The 20,758-nt window shown below is 43.8% G+C and overlaps 1 protein-coding gene across 2 annotated transcripts in view; it reads right to left on the reverse strand.

Annotated features, from left to right (window-relative positions):
* AOAH (acyloxyacyl hydrolase) overlaps window positions 1-20,758 on the reverse strand; it is an 85,005-nt gene that overhangs the window by 45,162 nt on the left and 19,085 nt on the right. For both annotated transcript variants that reach the window (XM_037383771.1, XM_037383770.1), the window contains exons 4-9: window positions 19,984-20,044; window positions 18,806-18,905; window positions 9,906-9,965; window positions 4,167-4,237; window positions 1,804-1,864; window positions 1,222-1,292 (exon numbers count right to left, since the gene is read on the reverse strand). In XM_037383771.1, coding sequence (XP_037239668.1) covers window positions 1,222-1,292; window positions 1,804-1,864; window positions 4,167-4,237; window positions 9,906-9,965; window positions 18,806-18,905; window positions 19,984-20,044 — 424 coding nt within the window. The remainder of the gene's footprint in view (window positions 1-1,221; window positions 1,293-1,803; window positions 1,865-4,166; window positions 4,238-9,905; window positions 9,966-18,805; window positions 18,906-19,983; window positions 20,045-20,758) is intronic.

Below are 20,758 nucleotides of genomic sequence, written 5' to 3' on the forward strand. Positions count from 1 at the left end.
TACATAAGGATATACAGTGTTACAGAAAATGAAGCAAAAGGGACTTTTGAGGAAATCAGATCCTTCGTGCCATTTTTCACTAAGAATACAAAATAATTAGAAATTCCTTTCTGCACAGAAGGGTGGGGGGTTTTCCCCCATTTGAATCCAGGAGAGGCAACTTTTTGTAGCAAAATGCAAAATTAATTTAAAGATGATACTGGAAGTTGCTGGATGAAACTTACCCTTTTATTCTGCATATTCACTTACATGAAGTGAACAGGGATAACGAGAAGGGTCTAAGACAACAGACCCTTTTTCCCTGCCTTTTTGTTGCTTTTAAGTGTTTGCTGAAATCCACCAAAACCCTCGCTCCAAATTCAGTGCACGTAATGAAGATTTGTTTTGGCCCGTAACACAGTAGAATTAGCTCGGGCCTCTTCTACAGGGAGACTCCATCTATTCAGTCTGGCACTACACATGGACTCTGTAAGCCCATTTCTGCTAATGCAGGTGTGCTGCCCAGGCTGGTGGCATACAATTCTTCCAAACCCATGCCCTCAAAATCATCTTATCTAGTCACAAGCCAGTGAATGCCTATGCTTTAAAATCAGTCCTGGTTAACAACTTCTTAACAAACCCATGGTACAGGAGAGCTCTATTTTTGAAAGAATATTTTGAGCTCAGGATGAAATAGCAAGAGTGAGGTACCAAGGCCATGTTATTACAACTGGCTGTGCTCTCCATTTCAGGTGTGCCTGGAAGTCCATGCTCAGGCAGCTGGGAGGTATTCACCTGGAAGATACTCACTTAGAAAGGCACATATTTAGCTCAATGTTTCCAGCAACTTAACATGAGGATTGGATGCTGGAGCTCAGCAGCCAGCCATGAGCACCGCTGTTTTGCCCTCCCGCCCTGCTGCTCCCTAAAGCAGGCACAGCCCGCGTTAGCTCAACTGGCATAAGGCTTGTAAGCCCCAGCGGCTTGGTTTCCATCCCCATCTTCGGTCTGTCTGACCAATTTTGGCTGCAGATGCTTCAGAGAAAGGAAAGAAACCTGTGCACCACCCCTGCTAATGCACCACATCCCTGGTCTCGATCATCCCCTCTTGTCCCCAGCACAGTGAAATCAGGCAGCCAGCAGTGGCATGCTCTCTTAGATTATGGCCAAAACCAAATCTGGAGCTCATTCTTCAAGAAGTCACAATTATTAGGAAGCCTTTAAAATCACGAAAAGTTTTACCGTCTGCCAGGGTACACGGTGGAGTTTTTGTCATTGCAGTCTCTGCCTCGCCAGTGATAGCCCCTCAATGTCTAAAAGCCAGGAGAAGCACACAGATAGGATGGTCATTGCTATGCTTGTGTTTTCAGTTTAAAATATCCAAAATGAAACGCTAATTCGAGGTGTAAAAATAAAACCCGGTAAATGGGTTGTATTCCAGAATCCCTTTGCTAGGCTTTAATAAATGACACCTTGCATACTTTGGTGCAGAAATAAGACAAGCTGGCAATTTAATTTAGTTTTGTATATGAATTTACTTCAACTCTTATTAACTCAATAAACAGACCACTCAGCAGCAGAGCAATTTGTTTCTGCAGGGAGCACAGCTTTATGTGTGCATGTCCCCAGGTGGCATAAATGAATGATTGTTTTTTTCATCCAGAAAAAAAAAACCCACCTTTTATGAGAAAAAAACCCCTTCATTCACTTCATTCCTATATCTATTTTCACATGAATGAATAAGGCTTTTCAGAAAGTAGGAGGAATCCTATAGACATTCTTATTATCATGGGATCACTGTACCAAAGGAAAGGCTTTACTTACCGGGAAAGTACTAAATTTATCTCCATCAAAATCTTCAAAAGGCAGTTTATTTCTTATAACACTGTAAAAACCAAAACAAACAAACAAAGTGTTAACATATGGAAGGGAACCTATTCAGAAAGAAAAAAAAAACCATGGTAAAGCGTGCAGAACAGATAACAGCTGGCACGTTGTTCATGGCTCCATGTTCACTTTTAGCTCTGTGCTTGTACTTCAGCAAAGCGATTCCGTCCGAAGGAGCAAATTTTGATTTATTTCAATATCTGCTGACTGAGCTGTGGAGGTGAGGCTGATGGGCTCCTGTATGGCTGCAATGCCAAACCTTCAGTCTCTAAAACAAACTAGGACATCAAATCTGTGGTAAAAGTAACTATAATTTTTTTGGAAATAAATACTACACTCAGCCTGGCAGATCTTGCAAATCTGCCAGATATGAAAAACTAATGGAAGTTCTTCTACCTGGGAAACAGCTCCCAATAGGGCCTCATGCTGATGGAGACCAACCTCCTTCTTTTGTTAAAAACAAATGGCAAATATCCTTTCTCATTTTCATCCCTCAAGTCTTTACACCGTCTCTCTCCTGTTGTGTTCAGTCTAGAAGACTCAGTTAGCATGCAAGGCTGCAGCTACACGTATAAAGAAAAATAATGTTATTTTACAGGCTAAAAGTGGGTTCAATATGAAGAAAGACCGTACACACTGAATGCACAGGTGGCCTTATGCTTTAACTGAGGATCAGAGCCTTATCTTGCAATATATGTATGTAGACCCACAAACTTCTCGCCATGCTCAAACATATTTGAGAAAAGTATTTTACCTTGAATTGAGCAGTGGAGACCTGAGCCCTCAGTGGTCCCCCACAGCGCTTAATTACATTAACCTTTGAAAATTACATCTTTTTTTTTCCATTGTGACTTTTGTTTTCAGCAACCCTATAGGTTTGAGCAGTACCCGAAGCAGGTGTTAAAATGATGGTGTCAGCTCTGTGCCGCTTTTGTTTTAGCTGGGACATGTATTAGCTTTCACATGGTGCTGCCCAAGCGTGGCATCTCTTTTTGGCTACAGGACAGAGCTTAGCTCACCTATATTGAGCAGCCTTTCATATCTGGCCCAGTGGGCAGCACTCTTTGAATGACATGCTAGTCAGCCTTTCCTTGGAAAGTTTTTTCTGAGTTTTTTCAACCTCCTGAACTCATAAGAGATGTTGAATCTGTCTCAGCGAGCAAATAGGTGCAATGAGGATGGATTCCTCAGACTGCATGAGCATCAGGATAAGAAAACACGCAGAGAAGACAGGTGGCATGCACTCCTGGTGGGGCTTATAACCTTTAATCTGTCTGTGGTCAATGATTTCCACATGCTGCTTTGGGCTACCTCTCTGGTTCGGCTGCAAGGAATTGGCACAGATCCAGACCAGCTAAAATTCCAACTGCCAAACAGTTTTTTGTAGGTACAGAAAGAAGAAAGAGAAAACCAAAGCAAGTGAGAGTCCATGAGAAAGAGATCCAAAGAGTTGCATACATTCGATCCAACACGTTATACAATTTGATTCCTTCTTCCACTGTCTGAACTCACCAGATTATTTGTCCTGACTTACATTTCAAAGGCACTTACAAGACATTTCATGTTAATCAATCCATTCCAAATAAACTCCTGATATTTGCAGTTTCAATTAAATGAGCAGAAATAGGTGAGCAAGTTAATCTTGGAAGTCAAATCAGTCAAAATATACTGCTGATAGTACTGATTTAGTCTTAATTTGCTTGAATCCTCCAACCCATTGGAGTACATTGATAAATACGCTTTAGGAGTAATAGCCCAGCTGATGCCCTCAGCCTTTCTCAGAAACTGACTCAAAGTCAGCACTGCCAGAAGTTTTTTTCCTGTCCACCATCCACCCGGCTTTCTTAAATACCTTGAGATTCTCCTACATGTTGCAACTGCCACTTAATTCGTGTTCCTCACAGAGTTATATAGGTGCTGGTGGCTTCCTGTGCTGAGCCATGGGCACCACAGCTGGGTGGAGAAATGAAACGGAGGAGTGTCTTGGGCTCAGGAAACCTCAGGAGAAATTGGTTCCCTCTTGGAGGTGGTGTATCTTTGAGTGTGTCATATATTTGACCTCTGCGACCTGCTAAAATTACACAAGTATTTTAAGTGCTGAAAAAGCACAGGGATCCCTCTGAGGAATCTTGCTTACCTGAACTCTGTGCAGCCTCCCTCTGTGCTACCTGGACAGTGGTTTTATGAAGGAAACCAACAGAAGTAAAGTATAGGAAGCTTTGTTAACTGAGGATGATTTTTGAAAGAAACAAATGTACCGTATTCTGTTTCTGGTTAAGGATTGAAAATTTTATACATACTATTTAATCTTCTCACACAGGTTAGCCAGAAGAGGAAATGCACAAACACTTGAGAACCCCGTGAAGCTTTTCTGGAGGGGAAGAAGATAAAAGAAGATGGATGCATTAGTTCATAGTGGTGGTGTGGCTTGGATATTCAGCATCAGTGAAGTCCAGAGCTAAATCATGTATTTTCTGCCTAGAAACATCTGAAAACTCCAGTGATGCCATTAAGGATGCTACATGCCAGTGGATTTAGACCTGACACAGCAGTCAACTTAAGGATTTTGACTGAACATTTTACAAACCAACTACTCTTGCTTCAAAGAGCTGTCAAATTAAAAAGGAATGAAGAAGCTCCCATGAAACTGTCTCCTCTCATGTACCCAAGGTCTGGGTTTTTTTTTTTCATTCTTTGTAAAAATTACTGTTCTTATGTTCAATAAACATGATGGTATCTGACACTTAGTGCAGAACTAGTGAAAGGAACACATCGTGAGCCATGAGGCTGGTTTCTGCACACTCAGGGAGGGGTGGATAAGTCAGAGGTCAGGAACAACTCCAAAGAGAGGAGAAATGGGAGGATCCAGCACGTGCATAGAATGGCCTTGGTTTTTTAATGAGATGTTTACCTGGAAATTTCATTACTACATTTTATCTTGGCCAAATGTGCAAGCTGTGAAAGACAGCTGCTGCAAGATAATAATTTTTTCAATATTTTTAAAGTTTTCAATATTAGTAGACCAAAGCCATGGGCCAATCCAGCTGAGGTTCCAGGTAGCCAGGTGGCTTCAGAAGCTGAAAGAGACCTTCCCAATGAATGTTCACGTTGTGGAACCATTGCATTTTGCATTGGCAGCCAATTCCACAAACATGCTGCTCGTGTGGTGGCTTCACTGTAAGTTCAGGTGCCTTTAAACACTGAGGACATTCAAGTGATCTATAAATACAGAGTGCTAGTCGGTGCACAGTCTAATTAACTGTATTCACGAAGGCTGCATTCAGCATGTAAATATGGAGCAGAGGAGCAGATGGGCATACTCGTAACTTTATGCAAACAGGGGTAATTATTTATATGGCCGTAGCACTTAAGAGCTCTGTCCTTGGATCAACTCCCTTGTGTTACACACTTTATATTCACTGGAAAAAAATTAAGACGGTCCTTGCCCTAATGAGATTACAACCCAAATCTAACATAAAAGAGAAGATAAAGGTTGGATACAGCTCAGGAGAGGACAACGAAAGGCTATTACTCACCGTGAGGGGCAGTAACCTCAGCATATAAACTCTGAGTGACAAAGGAGAACTTCAAGGCAGCACTGCTGGGCAGTGAGGCCACCGTGTGCAGCGCATTGCCCTGCAGCTCCAGGGAAGGCAGAGATGTGTGTGTTTGGACAGGTAGCAAGGGGTGATGGAGATAAGGGTCTCAGACTGCCCAGAGCAGGAGGTCAGCCACAGCAATATGTCACAGCCAGGATCTCTGTGTGGAGAGAAGGGCTGGGGTAACGAAGAAGGGATAGAGCCCCAAGCACAAAGATGGTAGCCAACATTTGCAGTGGTGGCTGAAGTGACCAAGCAGTAAGGTGAAGAAGAAAAAGGGTAATACCTTGTGGGGGAGACCTACAGTGGAGATGGAGCTGCAACGGTGCCCTTTCTGAAGGATGCAATAGAGAAAACAGAGGAAAAAAAGGAGGAAAATCCAGGAGACAAGAGAGAAGAAACTTGCAAAAAAAACCCCTGCTAATTAACTCTCTTCAGTGCCGTCCAACACACTCAAATGACAAGGCTGGCGTCTCACCAGCTTGGAGGGGGCCATGAGGTGGAAGGGGTATTGGTGGAGTCACAGGAGAAACCAGCAGACAATCACAGAAATGGATGGAAATTGCCAAAAGCAGCCAGGGAGTGGGGCCTTTCCTTGAGCTGAAAGACCAACCTGGTCCCACTGCTGAGGCTCCAGCTGCCCTGCACTCTTCCCCATCCCTCTGCACCTCTGGCTGCCTTGTGGCTATGTCCTGCAGCACAGTAGGGATGAAACCCTCCTCCTTGCTCTCTGTGTGTGCATATGCATGTGAGGCCAGGTAGGCAGAGAGCATGAGAGGCACACAAGCAGGACGCCAGCTTTTCTCGGAGAGCTTTGCAAACCTATGTACACCTTCCTGGAAAGAGGAGGAAAGCCAATTCCCCCCACCTCCTCCATGTAGGACTAATCCTACCTACAACAGCACTAGAGGCTCTTAAAGCTTTCCATCAGGCTAAGATCTGCAGTGTTTTCATTTGAGCTGTCAGCTTTTCACTTCAGCCTAAGTCACAGCATGCAAAGTCTTTGAAGTTAAGGCATCTGGAGCTGAAAGTGCACCAGAAAGAAAAACTACAGGGCTTGCAAGAAATATATACATAAATAAAGCCTCCTTTCATTCTGCTCACAGACTGCATGTAAAGTCTACCCTTTGCTGTAAGTAGAATAAAATCTTTCCTGCCTTTTCCTCAGCTAGTCATTTGAAAATTGTTGCCAACTAGATCTCCATTAGTTTTAAAGGAAAACTATCCTGTAGCCCCAGAGACTGCCGAACTTTGGTAGGAACAGTTGGCACGATGGTAACCTGGAAGTGGTATGGGTGATGCCACAGGTGAGCAGGCACTACAGGGTCCTTCCCAGGAGAGCCTGGCTACAATTGCAGTATGTGTTTTGGGGCAGAAATGGGTTACTTGTGCCTGAGTAACGTGAATGGGTGAGCAGGAGACTGGTTCATGCTCCCCTCTGCCTTGCAATTCCCTTCTGCTCCCTCTGTGGCTTCTCACTTCTCCTGCTGCCAGGACGCGACTTGCAGGGACCATGTAGTCACGGCAGGATTGCACACATGGCGCTCACTCTTATTAAATGCTACAGCCACGACTCTATTAATCATTCTTTCACTGCTGTTGCCCAAAGATGCCTCTTAGTATCTTCTCCACCCATAAGAAAATTTAGAGCTAGAGGTGCTCACAGTGATTGATAACAGCAGTATTTTATTAATTGTCTGTTAACATTCCCTAATGGCATTTCCATAATTATTTTAATTGATTTTACAAAAAAGAATAATTATGAGTCCCTAATGCTTGTTGGTGTTTGGTTTAAGCCAGTCGCTCACAGATGGCTCACTACTTTCAATGAATGAAGACATTTATTAGACTTTTTTCGGGTTGTTGCCTCTTTCACTGCATCTGTACATCTGGAAAATACCTTTCCTTTTTCCCAAATCCACAATGATCCTAAGAAACGCCCAGTAAATATGAACCCCTGGGACCCAGACCAACCTCCCATTCCCTCTACCAACAGCCATAATCACATCTCCTTTTTTATGCTCACACACAGCTGCCAAGCAAAAATGGGGATAGCTAATTTGCAAGAACCTCTTCAGAAGGCTTTCCCCAAACATGCAATAGGGCAAAAGCAGCAGATACGGGAAGATTGAACTGATATAATTTGGTATTTCTGTCCAGCATCAGCCAGAGCATAAAAGAGGTCAGGTGAACGTTCTTCTCTCTCCAGCAGTGTGGATGCAGAGATGTTCTACCACAGACAGGGCATTTCTGGATCATCAGCCACACATTCAGGTAGGCAACCCTCTCCCAAAGCAGCGAGAGCACCTCAGCTGCTTTGGCCTTTGCTCACTGGTACACACATCTGCCTGGGAAGGTGAAAAAACCCTGATTTGGCAACATTCAGGTTGTGCAGGTGATTTTCTTACTATTTCATCACATGCTGCCGCTCTGGGATATGGGACTTATTCAAGCCTGATACATGCTGTGCTCTCTCCTAGAGATCTTTCCTTTGTGTTTCCTATTACATTGTTTTTCTGGATTTGAAATTAACTGTAATCTGGTTGAAGGGGAATTTGAGAGATACAGTAATGCCTCCAGAAATGTTGTTATTTTTAATTTTCTAGGTTTAAAATAAGTTTCAGCAAGAGTCACTAGAGGAAACATGCTAGGAATAACTGCAGAAGAAGCCAAACCAACCACATGATACTGGTTTTAGTTTGAGCTGACCTTGTATTGTGCAGTTATGTAGGTTTAGAAACACGTTTACTGGAGCAACACAACTATGACCTTGCTGTATATAGCCAGGGCACAGTCTGCTTGTCCCTCCCGCTGGTAAATTGGCAACTGGGAGCAGGAAGGGGTCAAGGGCATTGCAATGGAGACTGAGAGAGGTATGAGGGCATTGAGCAGCTTTGGGGATATGGAAGAGTAGAGGCAAGCTGGAAGGAGACCCCATTGCACCTAAAGATTGATGCCAACCATGCCGTGCTACCCAGAAGAGCCTAAAAGGACACAGCATGTTTGGTCCATGAAGGCCAGACAGACCCAGCCATGCAAGGGGTGCAGCCGAATATGCCAAGGGTAGAAGCACACACAAGGGAGCAAAGGAGCCTTGTGTCCTGAGGGGCAGCACCTGCACGCTGATCCCTCTTCATCCCTGCACCTGCATCCAGGCTCTGGCTAACAGAGAGGGTCTCCTCGACTCAAGGCATCTTGCTGCAGGTGTCAACAAGGGGACTTGCACCCAGCACAAGGGGATTAGACATTTCATGTAATTTGAGTGGAAATCTCAGGCCATCAGTAGCACAGTGCCGAATAGGAAGGAAAATGAATAAGATCCTGCTGGATGCTGTTCTGCAGGAGCTGAGACCCGTCTCTCCAGCGCATTATTTATTTCCCTGGCTCAGCAATTTGGCAATTACCCAAATACTAATTTCCCACCTCAATTTTCACTTTTGTGAGTAGCATCAAAGTAAGAATTCATGAAGAAGCAATATCTATAATTTCTTCACAAACAGCTAAAACGTTTGCGCTGCATTAAGTGCCTGAAGACAACTGGAAGCAAAACCTATGGCTAAGCTGACTCATATAAGTGAACCCAGCAGAAAAAAAGCTGCCCTTCCCTTCCCTGCTGCCCGTTAGAGATTCTCTATAAATCTGAAAACTGGCGGAGGTGGGAAGATTTCAAATCCCAGTTTTCAAGTTCAAGAGGCAAAGGCAGCCTCTCACAAATAAAGGAAAAATATGCAGAATTTGCATTTAGGCCATTGCTTGAGTTCAGACAACCCCAAAGTGCAGTGGCTGTGCTCTGAGGCAGTGGCTTGATTCATGAGGCTCCCTCTTACATATGCCCCCACAAGGACAAGGCAGGGATGATAAGGGACAAGGAAGAAGCATGAAACAAGGAGGAACAATAATAAGCACCAGAAGAAGTTTGAAGGAAGGAAGGAACCTTCTCTGGGTGGAAAAACACAGGGCAAGGCTGAGTGGGAAATTCCCGCTTTTGTAAAAGAATCTAAACAAAATCTCTATCTACTTATATTTTGTTTTAAGGCTGGCTGCCCCACCAAAGGCAAACTGGGCTAGTACAAGCAAGCATCTCAGCGTGGAGCTAAACTGTGGTGCTCACAGATGAGATCCTCTGCTGCTGCCTGAGTTTCAGACATAAATTTATGTCTTGGATAGATACAGAGAGTTATCCCTACTCTACAAGCAGTCTGCATTTTTAATGAGGTTTTTCTCTGCTCTCCCCATATTTTAGTATTTTCTCTCTATTATCTCCCTCTCCTTCTTCCCAGTGTCACCTGATAGAGCAGGTCCTACACCAAGCAGGAGTGAGCCAGCATTCAGTTTAATTACCTGATCAGGTGGATTCACAATCAGGCAAAATAAACAAGGACTCATTTCTGATAAAATGAAAGTATAGTGTAAAACACCCTAATGCCACTGATTTCTTACCAAGTCCATGGAAGTCTTCATAATCCTTTTTGCTTTTCTTATTGCAGTACTCAGCCCCACCTAGAAGAGCAAGAACAAAACAAAACAAAAAAATCAAAACAGGTCAGCCTCACAGTATCCTACCAAATTTTCTCCCTATTTCCTGCCTTTTTTTTTAAATATATCAGTCACAGGACAAAAAATGATGTATGAGTTCACAAAATCATCATCAGTTACTTTTTATTGAACTAACAATCAATTATCCAATCACCCTTTATGAAACTCCAGTTGCAAGAGTTCATTTATTTTGCTCCAGGGCATCATTTATTTCCTAAGCAAAAGTCCAGATCAGCTGAAAAGCTGAGATTCATATCCTGACTGCACTGTGTGAGCTGCAGAGCTGCAGAGGACAGACTTCTCCAGTGATTCCTCCTGAAGAACAACTCATTCATTAGATGGCCAAAAAAAAGGGTCACACGTGCAATGTCAGTCTGACTTGCCGAGAAGGGTACAGAGGAAACAGTTGGTCTTGCACTGGTAAGGGTTATTACATGGCTGAGGTTCATCTCAGCAGGGGAACAGCTGATATGCTGGAAGGTACAAAACAGGGAATAGAGTTTGGAAGGCAAATCTGATGCTTAGAGTCTAGGAAGGTTAGCTTTTTACTCTGCAAATACCTGCCCTGGAGGGCAAGTTCTCACTGACAGTGGCAAGGTTGTTCTTCTGTTGGGTCCATGAAGACTTGTGCTGAAGCAGCATTTGGGGATTCCTCCACAATGAGGATATTTACACCTAAATACAAAGTAAGAGTGGGAGAACTATTGCAAGATCTTGGAAAGACGTCCTTATCAAAGGAGAAGAGGTTGGCCATCATAAGGCCATGGGTTACAGAATCAGCTACTGGTGATACCCCAATAATTCCTCAAATCCCTTTATACATATGGTCCTCGAAGGAGGAGAGGACATTTTGTGCAAGGGGCACCATCTGTGAGTGTGAGTGACAGCCAGGGGCCAGCATCGCTGGCAGCAGGACAGATGTACCATGAGTGGTGCAGCAGGGCTGTGGTCAAATGCACACCGACAGCCGCTTGCCACAGCCAAGAACTGCCAAGCACTGCCAAGGTCCTGCTCTTGAGCCTTCCTCAAGGCTCTGCCATTGCAAAAACCTCAACCAATGCATTTTTGCAGCCCACCTGGGTCTACAGCCCTGCGTCCTGCCTGGCTAAATGCTGAGGCATGGGGAATAAGCAGGGATTGTTTCTGCACCATGCTGTTAAGTGTCTACCCCTGGCCTTCAGAAATTTGTCCTGTACAACAGCACAGAAGGACCACACTGGTTTGCCTGCCATAAGGACTCTTCCCAGTCACGGAGGTGAGGAGATGCTCCAGATATGCTCATGCAGTCCAAAATGTTCAACAACTGTATAATAACTCTGATGAACAACACTTTCTAAACCCAGCTACATCTTCCTATGGCTAGGAAGAGATCTCACAACTTCAATATAGGGGAAAAAAGAAAAAAGACGGCCACAGAGGTCTGGGAGGGTGATTTAAGTTTGTACTATGGGTCCCCTGCTCATGAGGTGGCCATTTGCTGAGTGCCCCTGAGATGAGCTCAGCTTGCAGATTTAGGTGCAAACTTCAGGTGAAAGCATTTGCTTTTGTCAGGGTAACACTAGTGTGCTTACCCTGCTGCTCCTTTTTCACTTTTGGACAATATCTTTCCATCTCATTGGTGATAATTCCCATATGCTGTCCTACATTTATTATGCCATTTATTTATGTTGCAAACAGTCATATCTGTGAGGCAGTGTCTGTGTGATGGCCTCTGTCCTTCCCCTCAGCACTCAGCATGAAGGCGGCTGATAATACTGCCCATTTACTATCTTTCAGGAGGAGTAACGGCTTTTGTTCCATAGGCTTTAAGGATCAGTAAAAATAAAATAAAATTTTAAAAGGAGATAGAAATTAATTACTTTTGAAAATGTTTCAAACGGAAAGAAAAATCTGGTGTATCACAAACACGTTAGCACCTTGTTTCTGATCAAAATAGTTAGCAAGGACAAACTGCTCTGTCTGACCATGACCTGCCGTCAGTCCCTCCTACAGCCCAGCCTAAGGACATAACTGCTGGCTTAACTGAGGGCTCCGAGGTAAAGTTCAGCGCAAGTTTATATTTATCAGGCTGGAGCTATGGCAACTCAACACGGGGGAAAAAAAGTATGCTTCGCCAAGTGATAGCATTAAAGCATTTGGAAAAAAAGAAAATATCCCTCAAGTGATGGCACCTTACTGAACAGCGGGCATGCCAGCTTGGAATATTAAAGCAGCATATATTTGCATTTAAAGCAACCGTTACTGACATTTTTTTGCTGGGGATAAAATTTAGCATGTCATTATAAATGATTTAGGCAGTGATCAAAGCAGATTAATTAACTGTGGTACACAAGGGTCAGAAATGTATAGTGAACAATATAAAGGGATAAGGAAGAATAAGCATAAGCAGCAAGGAACACAGACTTCTAAGTTATTATTTTTTAATATATGTGTCACATTAATACATGTGCTTAATATCTGGTTAATTCATCGTGTCTATAGTATTATAAAATTCTGGGTACGTCACCAATAGATGAGAGATGCTAGGAATGAGCCAAGACAGTTTCCTGGTTTCCTCTCCCTGGGCAATTGCTTCCTCCAAACCCCAAACATTGCATTTACTACAGTTATGTTGTACATTACCAGCTGCTGTAGTTTCTGCAATAAAATAACTTGGGAGACAGCTGAAGAAAGTGGCTTAGAATTGAGTATGATAGATGAAAAAATTCCAGAGAAGTAGGATTTATCAATCCCTTTCTGCTGGGCAGGGGAGGAGAGACTCTTGTTCTCAGCAGCAGAGCAAGAGAAATGCACACTGGGCAGCTACAGCAATATTGCGCACAGAAAGCAGAAAGCAAGGGGGGAAAGGCTGAATGCCCCCTGCCTGCAGATAATGCTCTCTCTGAAATGCTTAGGATGAGATCTTCTCCTGCTGCAAAAGTTATTTCATCCAGGACTTCAGGGTCAGCTGTAAAGCTGAAACACCCATCCAGGCGAAAACACTCAGTTTCATGGACCACCTGTAATCCCTGGTTGACACCAGCATGACAAACCTGCCACCAAAGGCCATGCAGCTCACACAACCTCTCTTGCTAAGCAAGCAGCCTCCTCTCTTTCTTACAGCTCCTCTGCTTCCTCCGCTGCTGAGGAAGGGGCTCCCTAGGCTCCAGCAGCTGATGGACAAACTCACAGCTGCTGCCGGAGGGTGTGCGGAGGTCATGGGGAGCAGCCAGCCCCATCTGCCCAAATGGGCACAGCCCTGCCACCCAGCGTACACCAGATACCCACATCATGGATGGGGCAGGGGGATCACTGGGATTTCATTCGCTGCCTTCTTTCAATGCTTTCCACAGAGCCCATGTATTACCAGTAATGAATTTTTTGCAAACAGACCTATTTCTCATCATAAACAAACACACAAACCAATTCCAGTTCTCATTTATCACCCTTGTTAGCCAGCTCCTTCCCAGGAGAGCGGACATTTACAAAACACTCCCAGCTTTCCCTTCTAACTCATTTTCATCATCATTTTACTAGGAATATGCATAACAAGGTACCAAAACACTGCAAAGCTTGATAAACACCACTAGCAAAACACATTTGTTCAACGACTCCCACTTTTCAATCTGCAGATGGGACAGCCGGACCAAATTATATGTGTCTGGATGCAAAATACTGACCTTCCCTGCAAGCCCAGATCTAAAACACACAAAGGCTGACTCTGTTCCTTTTCCTCAAAGGGCAAGTCTCTGACTTCTGCTCATTCTGCTCATTTTATGCCACTTGTTTCTTTTGGACTTGGACTCTGTGTGTTCTGGATTCAACATTTTGGTTTACTTTTTCTACCTTACCTCTGCAAAACACAGTCAGCATCCATGAGCAATGCTTCCTTGTCCTCACATCATGAGGACATCCTTGCCATCATCATCATGACCAATGGTCACCTCTGAGACTTGTTTTCAGAGGTCATGCCTGGGGCAGCATCTGCATTGGTATGACACAGCTGCACACAGCAACCTGCAACCCCCATGGCACCCTGTTTTCTTTGGGTTTATTTGATGGAAGCTTGGGGTTGTGTGGTTTGGCTTTTGGGGTTGTTTGCTTTTTTGGTTTGGTTTTTTTTTCCTTTCATTTTATTTTGTGCCAATGAAGAGGAACAGGGGAAATGGTGGGAAACAAGTGAAAAAGGAAGAACTAGTGGCTCAAACTGTGCTTTCTGCTATCACTCATCTATAACTTGTCTCTTCAGCGCTCAGTTCTGACTGCAGCAGAAACAACTCACATTTCAGTAGATTTACCTATTTCCAAAAAGAAAGGCTAACAGGAGGGCATCTTCCTCCCCAGGACCTAGCCTGCCTCCCAGATTCTTGCTTTGCAGCCTGTGGTCTCAAAAGAAGGAAACGGGTCTCAGCCACAAGGTCTGCCTTGGGCTGGCAGCGTGCTCTCACCAGGAATGCAGCAGCACTCCCACCCCACAGCCCAGCTCTGCCTCACCTCCCGGGAAGCAGTTCGCATCTTCACTGAAAGAGAGAGAGCGATGAGAGAGAACAGTGGGTGTATTTATATTTTATGAAACCTCAAAGGGTTTCTTCTTTCCAATCAGACATGGTTGGCTCCTACTCTGTCAAAGAACAGGCTGGCCGCAGTAATGTCCGTGAGGGATGTGGCTTTTGCTTTCTACAAAGTCAGTGAAAGACCTGATGGAGGCGACATGAACCAGCTTGAGTGCTTGTGGCAATGAAGCTTATTTTGATAAGATAAAATGTCATTAGCATAAATATGTATATTTTTTCTGATGTAAGATGACTCCCAGCAAAATCCTGCTACTGGAGCTTAAGTTAAAATCTGCAGCCACAAGGTCTTTAACAATCCGGTGCAGAAAAGTGATGGGGAGCAGAAGAGGCACTCTGAAAGGCAGAAAGAGAAGTACAAGTTCCTTCCAACACAGACCGTTTAAGAGATTGCCAGCAGCAGGACTCCAGTGGTGAAGTCAAGCCATTACTCTGGCCCCAACAAAATCAATTAAAGTACTGCCATTTAACTGAACAGGCCAGCTGGCTTAAAACAATCTGCAGACAGGCTGAGAATGATCTCCTGCAAACCTGCTTGCTCCTGGGGCCAGAAGGGGAACTTGGTAGGCAGTGCCTAAAACACCTCACCCTATTTCAGCCCTTTCCACTTGCTAGAGAAAGGTATCACAGGACCTTGTGCAGAAAGCCCTCTACCATGTGAGCTAATAAACTTTTTTGAAAAAACATCTAGTCATCCTAAACCAGCCAGCTTGGATACCTGTACCCACTGTCACTGTTCTGGAGCAGTGCTGAAGCCAATGTTAGAGTATTTGCTGTTGATGCAGCTTAAACCACAAGGCATATCACAACAGCTTTACAAACTGCCCGGTTTTCAGCTCCCTGTGGTAAGCCTACACTTCCAATGAGCAGTATTATTTTGCTTCCTGACTTGAAGGACTCCCAAGGTTGCTACCCTCATACCAAAGGTAGAGGAGAATCTCTCACTGGGCAAGAAACATGCAGCGGGAGAGCCTACACATGTGCATCTCCCTGCGTTTGCAGCCCTGGCCCAGGTTCTGCTCTACAGGCCACTGGTGGCAACTCGGGACTCACAGGACCCCATTACGAGTGACATCTGCTCGTACAGCCCTTCTGGTGATCCAGGAGTGCCCCTTCCACTCTTACCCACCAACGTCAGGGGTCTGCTCCTGAAACTGCCCACGCGCAGGGCAGCCTGCCTTGCCCAAGCCCCCAGGGACCCGCCGCAACGGGGCTGCCCTCACTCCGGTTAGGTGCTCTCCTCCTCCAGCTCCGCACTGGAAGCATTTGTGCTCTGTGCGAACGGAGCAATATTTTTTATTCATAATTAGAGACAAGTCTCCTAGAATAATTGCGGAGTGCTAATGGCTCCAGGCAGGTTGGCAAAAAAAAATTAATTTGGGCTAATTTGTCAGAGACCAGGGAAGTATGTAATATAATGCATGTATCATTTACTCGGCTTGCAGCGTCTCCATTATGTAGATAGTTTGCAAGGCCTCTGAAGGAGGGGCTCCTTCTTCCTCAAGAAATGATCTCACTAGAACAACATCACAGAAACAGAACAAGATAAACTATAGACTGAGAAAGCAGCTACACACTGATATTTACTATCTTAAAGGCAATTAAAACCTGAATATTATAATGCCTTCTAAGGGCATGTAACTCTATATTTATTTTACTCCCTCTGCCAGTACAAATATGATACTAATTCTGGGAAAACGGGCCTCCAGAATTCTAAATGAATAAACAAAGTACCTGAAAATCAATAGAGTTGAACAAAACAGTCATTAGTATTAAAGTCTTGTTCAAACACTTGGCAGGGGACTGCGCCAACATTTGCAGGTTCATATAACTGAAGTGATCAATCAAATTACAAACCAAAGAAGCAAATGTGAGGTAAACTGCATTTTATGCATTTTTGTCTCTGATTGTATATTAATTTTTTCACCCATAATTCATCTTTACTCAGGCTGACTTGTCACAGAGTTACTGTCGACAATTTATCAACCACTTGAGCATAACTCTAAGCACTGCTCTTCTTCTCCCATTTCCCCCAGCCTCCTCATGCTGTCTCTGGGCACCAGACAAGCTATAAAGAAGGGCACAGTCAGGGCAGAAAAATCATTTTCTTGGTAGAGTTCCCTTATTCCTGGCAAGAAACACACCTTGACAGAAAGGGATTTAACTACTACTTGGAAGGGAGAGGATTTGGTTGAGCCAGTCACTCAGATGGACAGCCTCCAGGTCATGCATATGAATCCAAATTGAGTTTAAAAAACAAAAGGGAAAACCACCGTCTTCAGTTGTTTTCCTTGCAGAAAGCGCAGCCACTGGAGCTGCTGCTGGAGGTGGAAGGAATCAACAGCTTGGTCTCTCACCTGCTCTGAGAGACGGGAAGAGCTACCAAAAGATTTGACAGCAACCCCACGAGTGGCATCTTGTCCCCTCTGGCTGATAGGCCAAGCGTTTCATCATAGATCTTCTAATTTCTGCACAGGAGCCAGCTCAATTTAAACAGCTCTGCTTTCCAGACTTGTTAGCCCAGCTCACTGTGCAGCCACGGAGAGTCCATCCCTCTCTGCAGTTTGTTGCCTGCATCCTCTTTTACTTCAAGAAGCACCTTGTACTTCTGCTACCAGGAGAAGGCAGGGTGCAGCTTGGTGTCTACTTCTCTTTACTCCCCCCCACAACCAAGTGAGTCCATATGAAAATCTAATTCCCAGGTGGCAGTGTGGTGTATGTGCAGCTGCTATTGCTACAGCTCCTGCTGTCCTCCTGGGTGACCTGTGACACTGGGGGCTGGGGAAACCTGCCAGCCTTTGTTGTACCTTTACCTTCAGGATTCCTCATTTAAATAACAATTATTTTTTTTTTAAAAAAAAGGCCCCACAGTTATAGACAGGGTCTTTGCTGCTCTGCAGGGGAGGGAAAAACCATGCAGTCACCAGGGCAGAAAGTGCTGGAGACTCATGAATGTTTGCAGGGTGAGTAAAGACCTGGCAATTATTCCGGGAGAGCTTGCAGTAGGGTAGCTCTGATGTACCTTGGCAAAGGGTGGAAAGACCCATGAACTGTTTTACCAGTTCAGATGCAGGATTCCTGAAGCAACCCATTTGATAAAGTTTGGGCAACATCCTGGTGGAGTTAAGTTAGTGTGGGTCCTCTCTGCTGTCTGCACTCTTCTTCTTTCGCCCTTGCCTGGTTGCACACCCATATATCTATGCTGGCATAGCACAGAGCATACTAGTCATATAGAACACACACCTGCTATAAAACAAATGTTACTGCCATTCTTGGAAGAAAAGTGTTTCTCCAGGTCTTAATGTCAGCAGAACTAAATCCATCTTGGAGATGAAGTACAGCTCACCGAAGCCCATAAAAAGGCTTCGACTGATTTCAATAGCTGTTGAATGAGGCCCTGTGTAAAACCTCTTATGCAAACCTATAGAAATCGAACATGTCTTTATCCATCAAGATGCAGGGAAAAAGGTTTACAAAAATAGATGCCAAGTGAATCACTGGCTTTTCGACACTGCCAAACAACCACCATCACTCACAGGTTTTAGTGTGACCAGGGCTGCATGATGACTTGTAAAAAACAAACCAAAATTCCACAACCAAAATAATCCCCAAACAAACTAGACACCTACACAGATATGTATGTGTCTGAGTAGCAAAGGTCTAGGGCATGCAATCAAGTTACTGTGGCCTAACAAATAACTGTACATCAAAAAAGCAGTGGTAAATAAATGTTTCCAGCCTGTGGCAAAAGATTCTGCACGTTAGCTTAAGCCTCTTGCACTGGAGGCTAATCCAAGTCAAATAGCCCTGCATTTGCATCGGGTAACTGGTGCCTACACAGGCTGCTACAGCAGATCAAGCAACGTAGGTCTAACTTGTCACGCCATGGTAACGCAGTGGTATCAAAGAACCTCAGCTGAGTATCTGGTTTGGGGCTATTGTACTGCTTAACAATAAAGTCTGGAGAAAATAAGATTTTATTTGCCCTGCTCTTCTTCTCTGACTCAGGCTGGTACAAGAGACTTTGGCCCTGTAATTCCCACTTTTCAACAACCGTGTTGTTGATGGTCCACACAGCTAACGTATTATGTACCATTCATTCAAACGGACATTTTCTAAAAGTGTCCAAACTCACAATGTTGACATTTATTTCCCAGACAATGCATGTGTTCTGGAAGCCTCTGTACTGTTCAGTTGCAGCTTACAAGACCTTCCACAATCAGTAGCTTTGAAAAAAGCGGAAAACCAACTCACCTTTGGAGGAGGGTAGAGATGACAAAGTGGTTGTCCTGGATCCGGTTTACACAGCTTCAAGGAATGGCAGACCACATCGGCATTCATTTCCTTGTCTATGCTGAAGGAAATGGTGCATAAACAAAGACTGTTATGTTCTTCTGAGTGCTTGAAAGTAGAAGGTATTTCCATGGGAAGCTAAATCTCCCCAACACCAAACAATAACCTTAGCTCGCTTCACCGTGGCTCATAATTGCTGCTCATACAGTGTTGGGTCCTAACGATTTTCTGCCACAGCATCCTACTCAGTGTTTAAAATTGTATCCCAGGATTATGAAAAAGCACCGTGCTTTATATGCAGCACCTGAATCAAATACATTATGACTGTTTTTTAATCGATCGTAAGTCTGACAAAGATTTAAAGGTTAAAGTTAACGGATATGCAATTTGGCACATATGAATGTTCAATCATTAACTCAAGAAAATAGCCAGAAATCCTTCAAAGATCCTTAACCTTTAATCACCCAGCACAAGCGTTAGCATTGTTTCTTTCTTTTTGGGACACACCTCTGGTCTAATCAGGAATTAAATTAAAACGTTTGATTATACCACTTCTTAGTCCTGTAAGCACTTTGCAGTCCCTTGGCTAGTTTTAAAAATAAAAATAAAAACCCTAGAGAGGAAGAAGGTCTAGCAAAAGCTCTGTTAATTAAACTAAGAATTTTCAAAGAGGAATAAAATGACCTACATTTTATTTTTTCAATTTCATTACTTAGGAGGTTTCCCCAAGAGTGTGCATCAAGGTCGGGGCTGAGAGGATGTAGGGGTAAGGTACATTAAGGGTAAGGGAAAGTAAGAGCCAAGCATTACAGTAGTGTGACTCTGTAGAACCTGTGCACACACACATGGGTTATTCAAATTCCTGCCTCAGCCAAACAAGCCGAATTTCAAAAGGTAATTACATCAGATGGGCCTGATCTGAGATTCAAATGGAGTATGAAAATGGTTACCAGTGACAGTCTGTGTTTATTCACTCAGGAATAGCTGTGCCAAATGCCAAACCAGAATCACTCTCAAGCAATCTCTGCTTTAATAATAACACCATGATTTTAAGAATGAAACCCCTACACTTCGACAGCACATCAGTACATGTCAAGAACAAAGTAAGCAAAGATCTGAGAGGATGCAGCAATACTTACAGTTCAGCTATGTGCGGTCCGTAAAGTTCAGCAAGTACATAACAGAAACCTTGCAGTGTTTCTAGGAAACATAATTTTTATAAAGTAATTGAGCACAGTGAAACTAGATTTGTAACAGTCAAAATACAGCAGGAGTTGTTCATTAAGGTGAATGCTGCTTTATCTTTACCTTAGGGGAAGGTGTGTGAATCTCCGACCTCAGCACGGCACCAGAAAATGGAAAAACCTGAACTTCTAACCTTGCCTAAAGCCCTTCTTTGGCTTTTGACAAGCCACATGGTAAAGGCTAAAAAGGATAACTAGTATTTTCCAAATGTTCTGAGCATGGCATCATGGAAAAGTCAAAACATGCATGCCGTAGCATCTTCTAAGCAGTTTAAACAAACAGCTCAGTAGGCTTGCAAGAAGAAAGAAAACAAATACATAACTCAAAGCGTAGAAGGTGATGTAGGGCTTGATGCTACTGCTAGAGCTGCCTTGGAGCTTCTAGGGGGTTGTGAGAATTAAAAGAGTATGTTTTGTGTAGAGCAGGAGCTGTGCAAGAGTAACTGCATTCAAACAAATATTTGACATTTTTCATCTGGCTTCTTTTCACAGCCTGTAGCCATGTGACATGGGATGACGGCTCAGGTGGCTTTCTTTAATCTGGGTAAAGTATGCCTGCCATAAGACAGCTCATCAGAGATTTCTTTAAGGTACTGTTGTAAAAAAAAGCACTTCCTGCACCCGAGCAAAGACACTTGTGGGAGAGATTGAATACAGGTAGGGCATGGTA

The sequence above is a fragment of the Falco rusticolus genome, chromosome 4 (assembly GCF_015220075.1).
Source record: "Falco rusticolus isolate bFalRus1 chromosome 4, bFalRus1.pri, whole genome shotgun sequence".
In the NCBI taxonomy this organism is placed as follows: domain Eukaryota; kingdom Metazoa; phylum Chordata; class Aves; order Falconiformes; family Falconidae; genus Falco; species Falco rusticolus.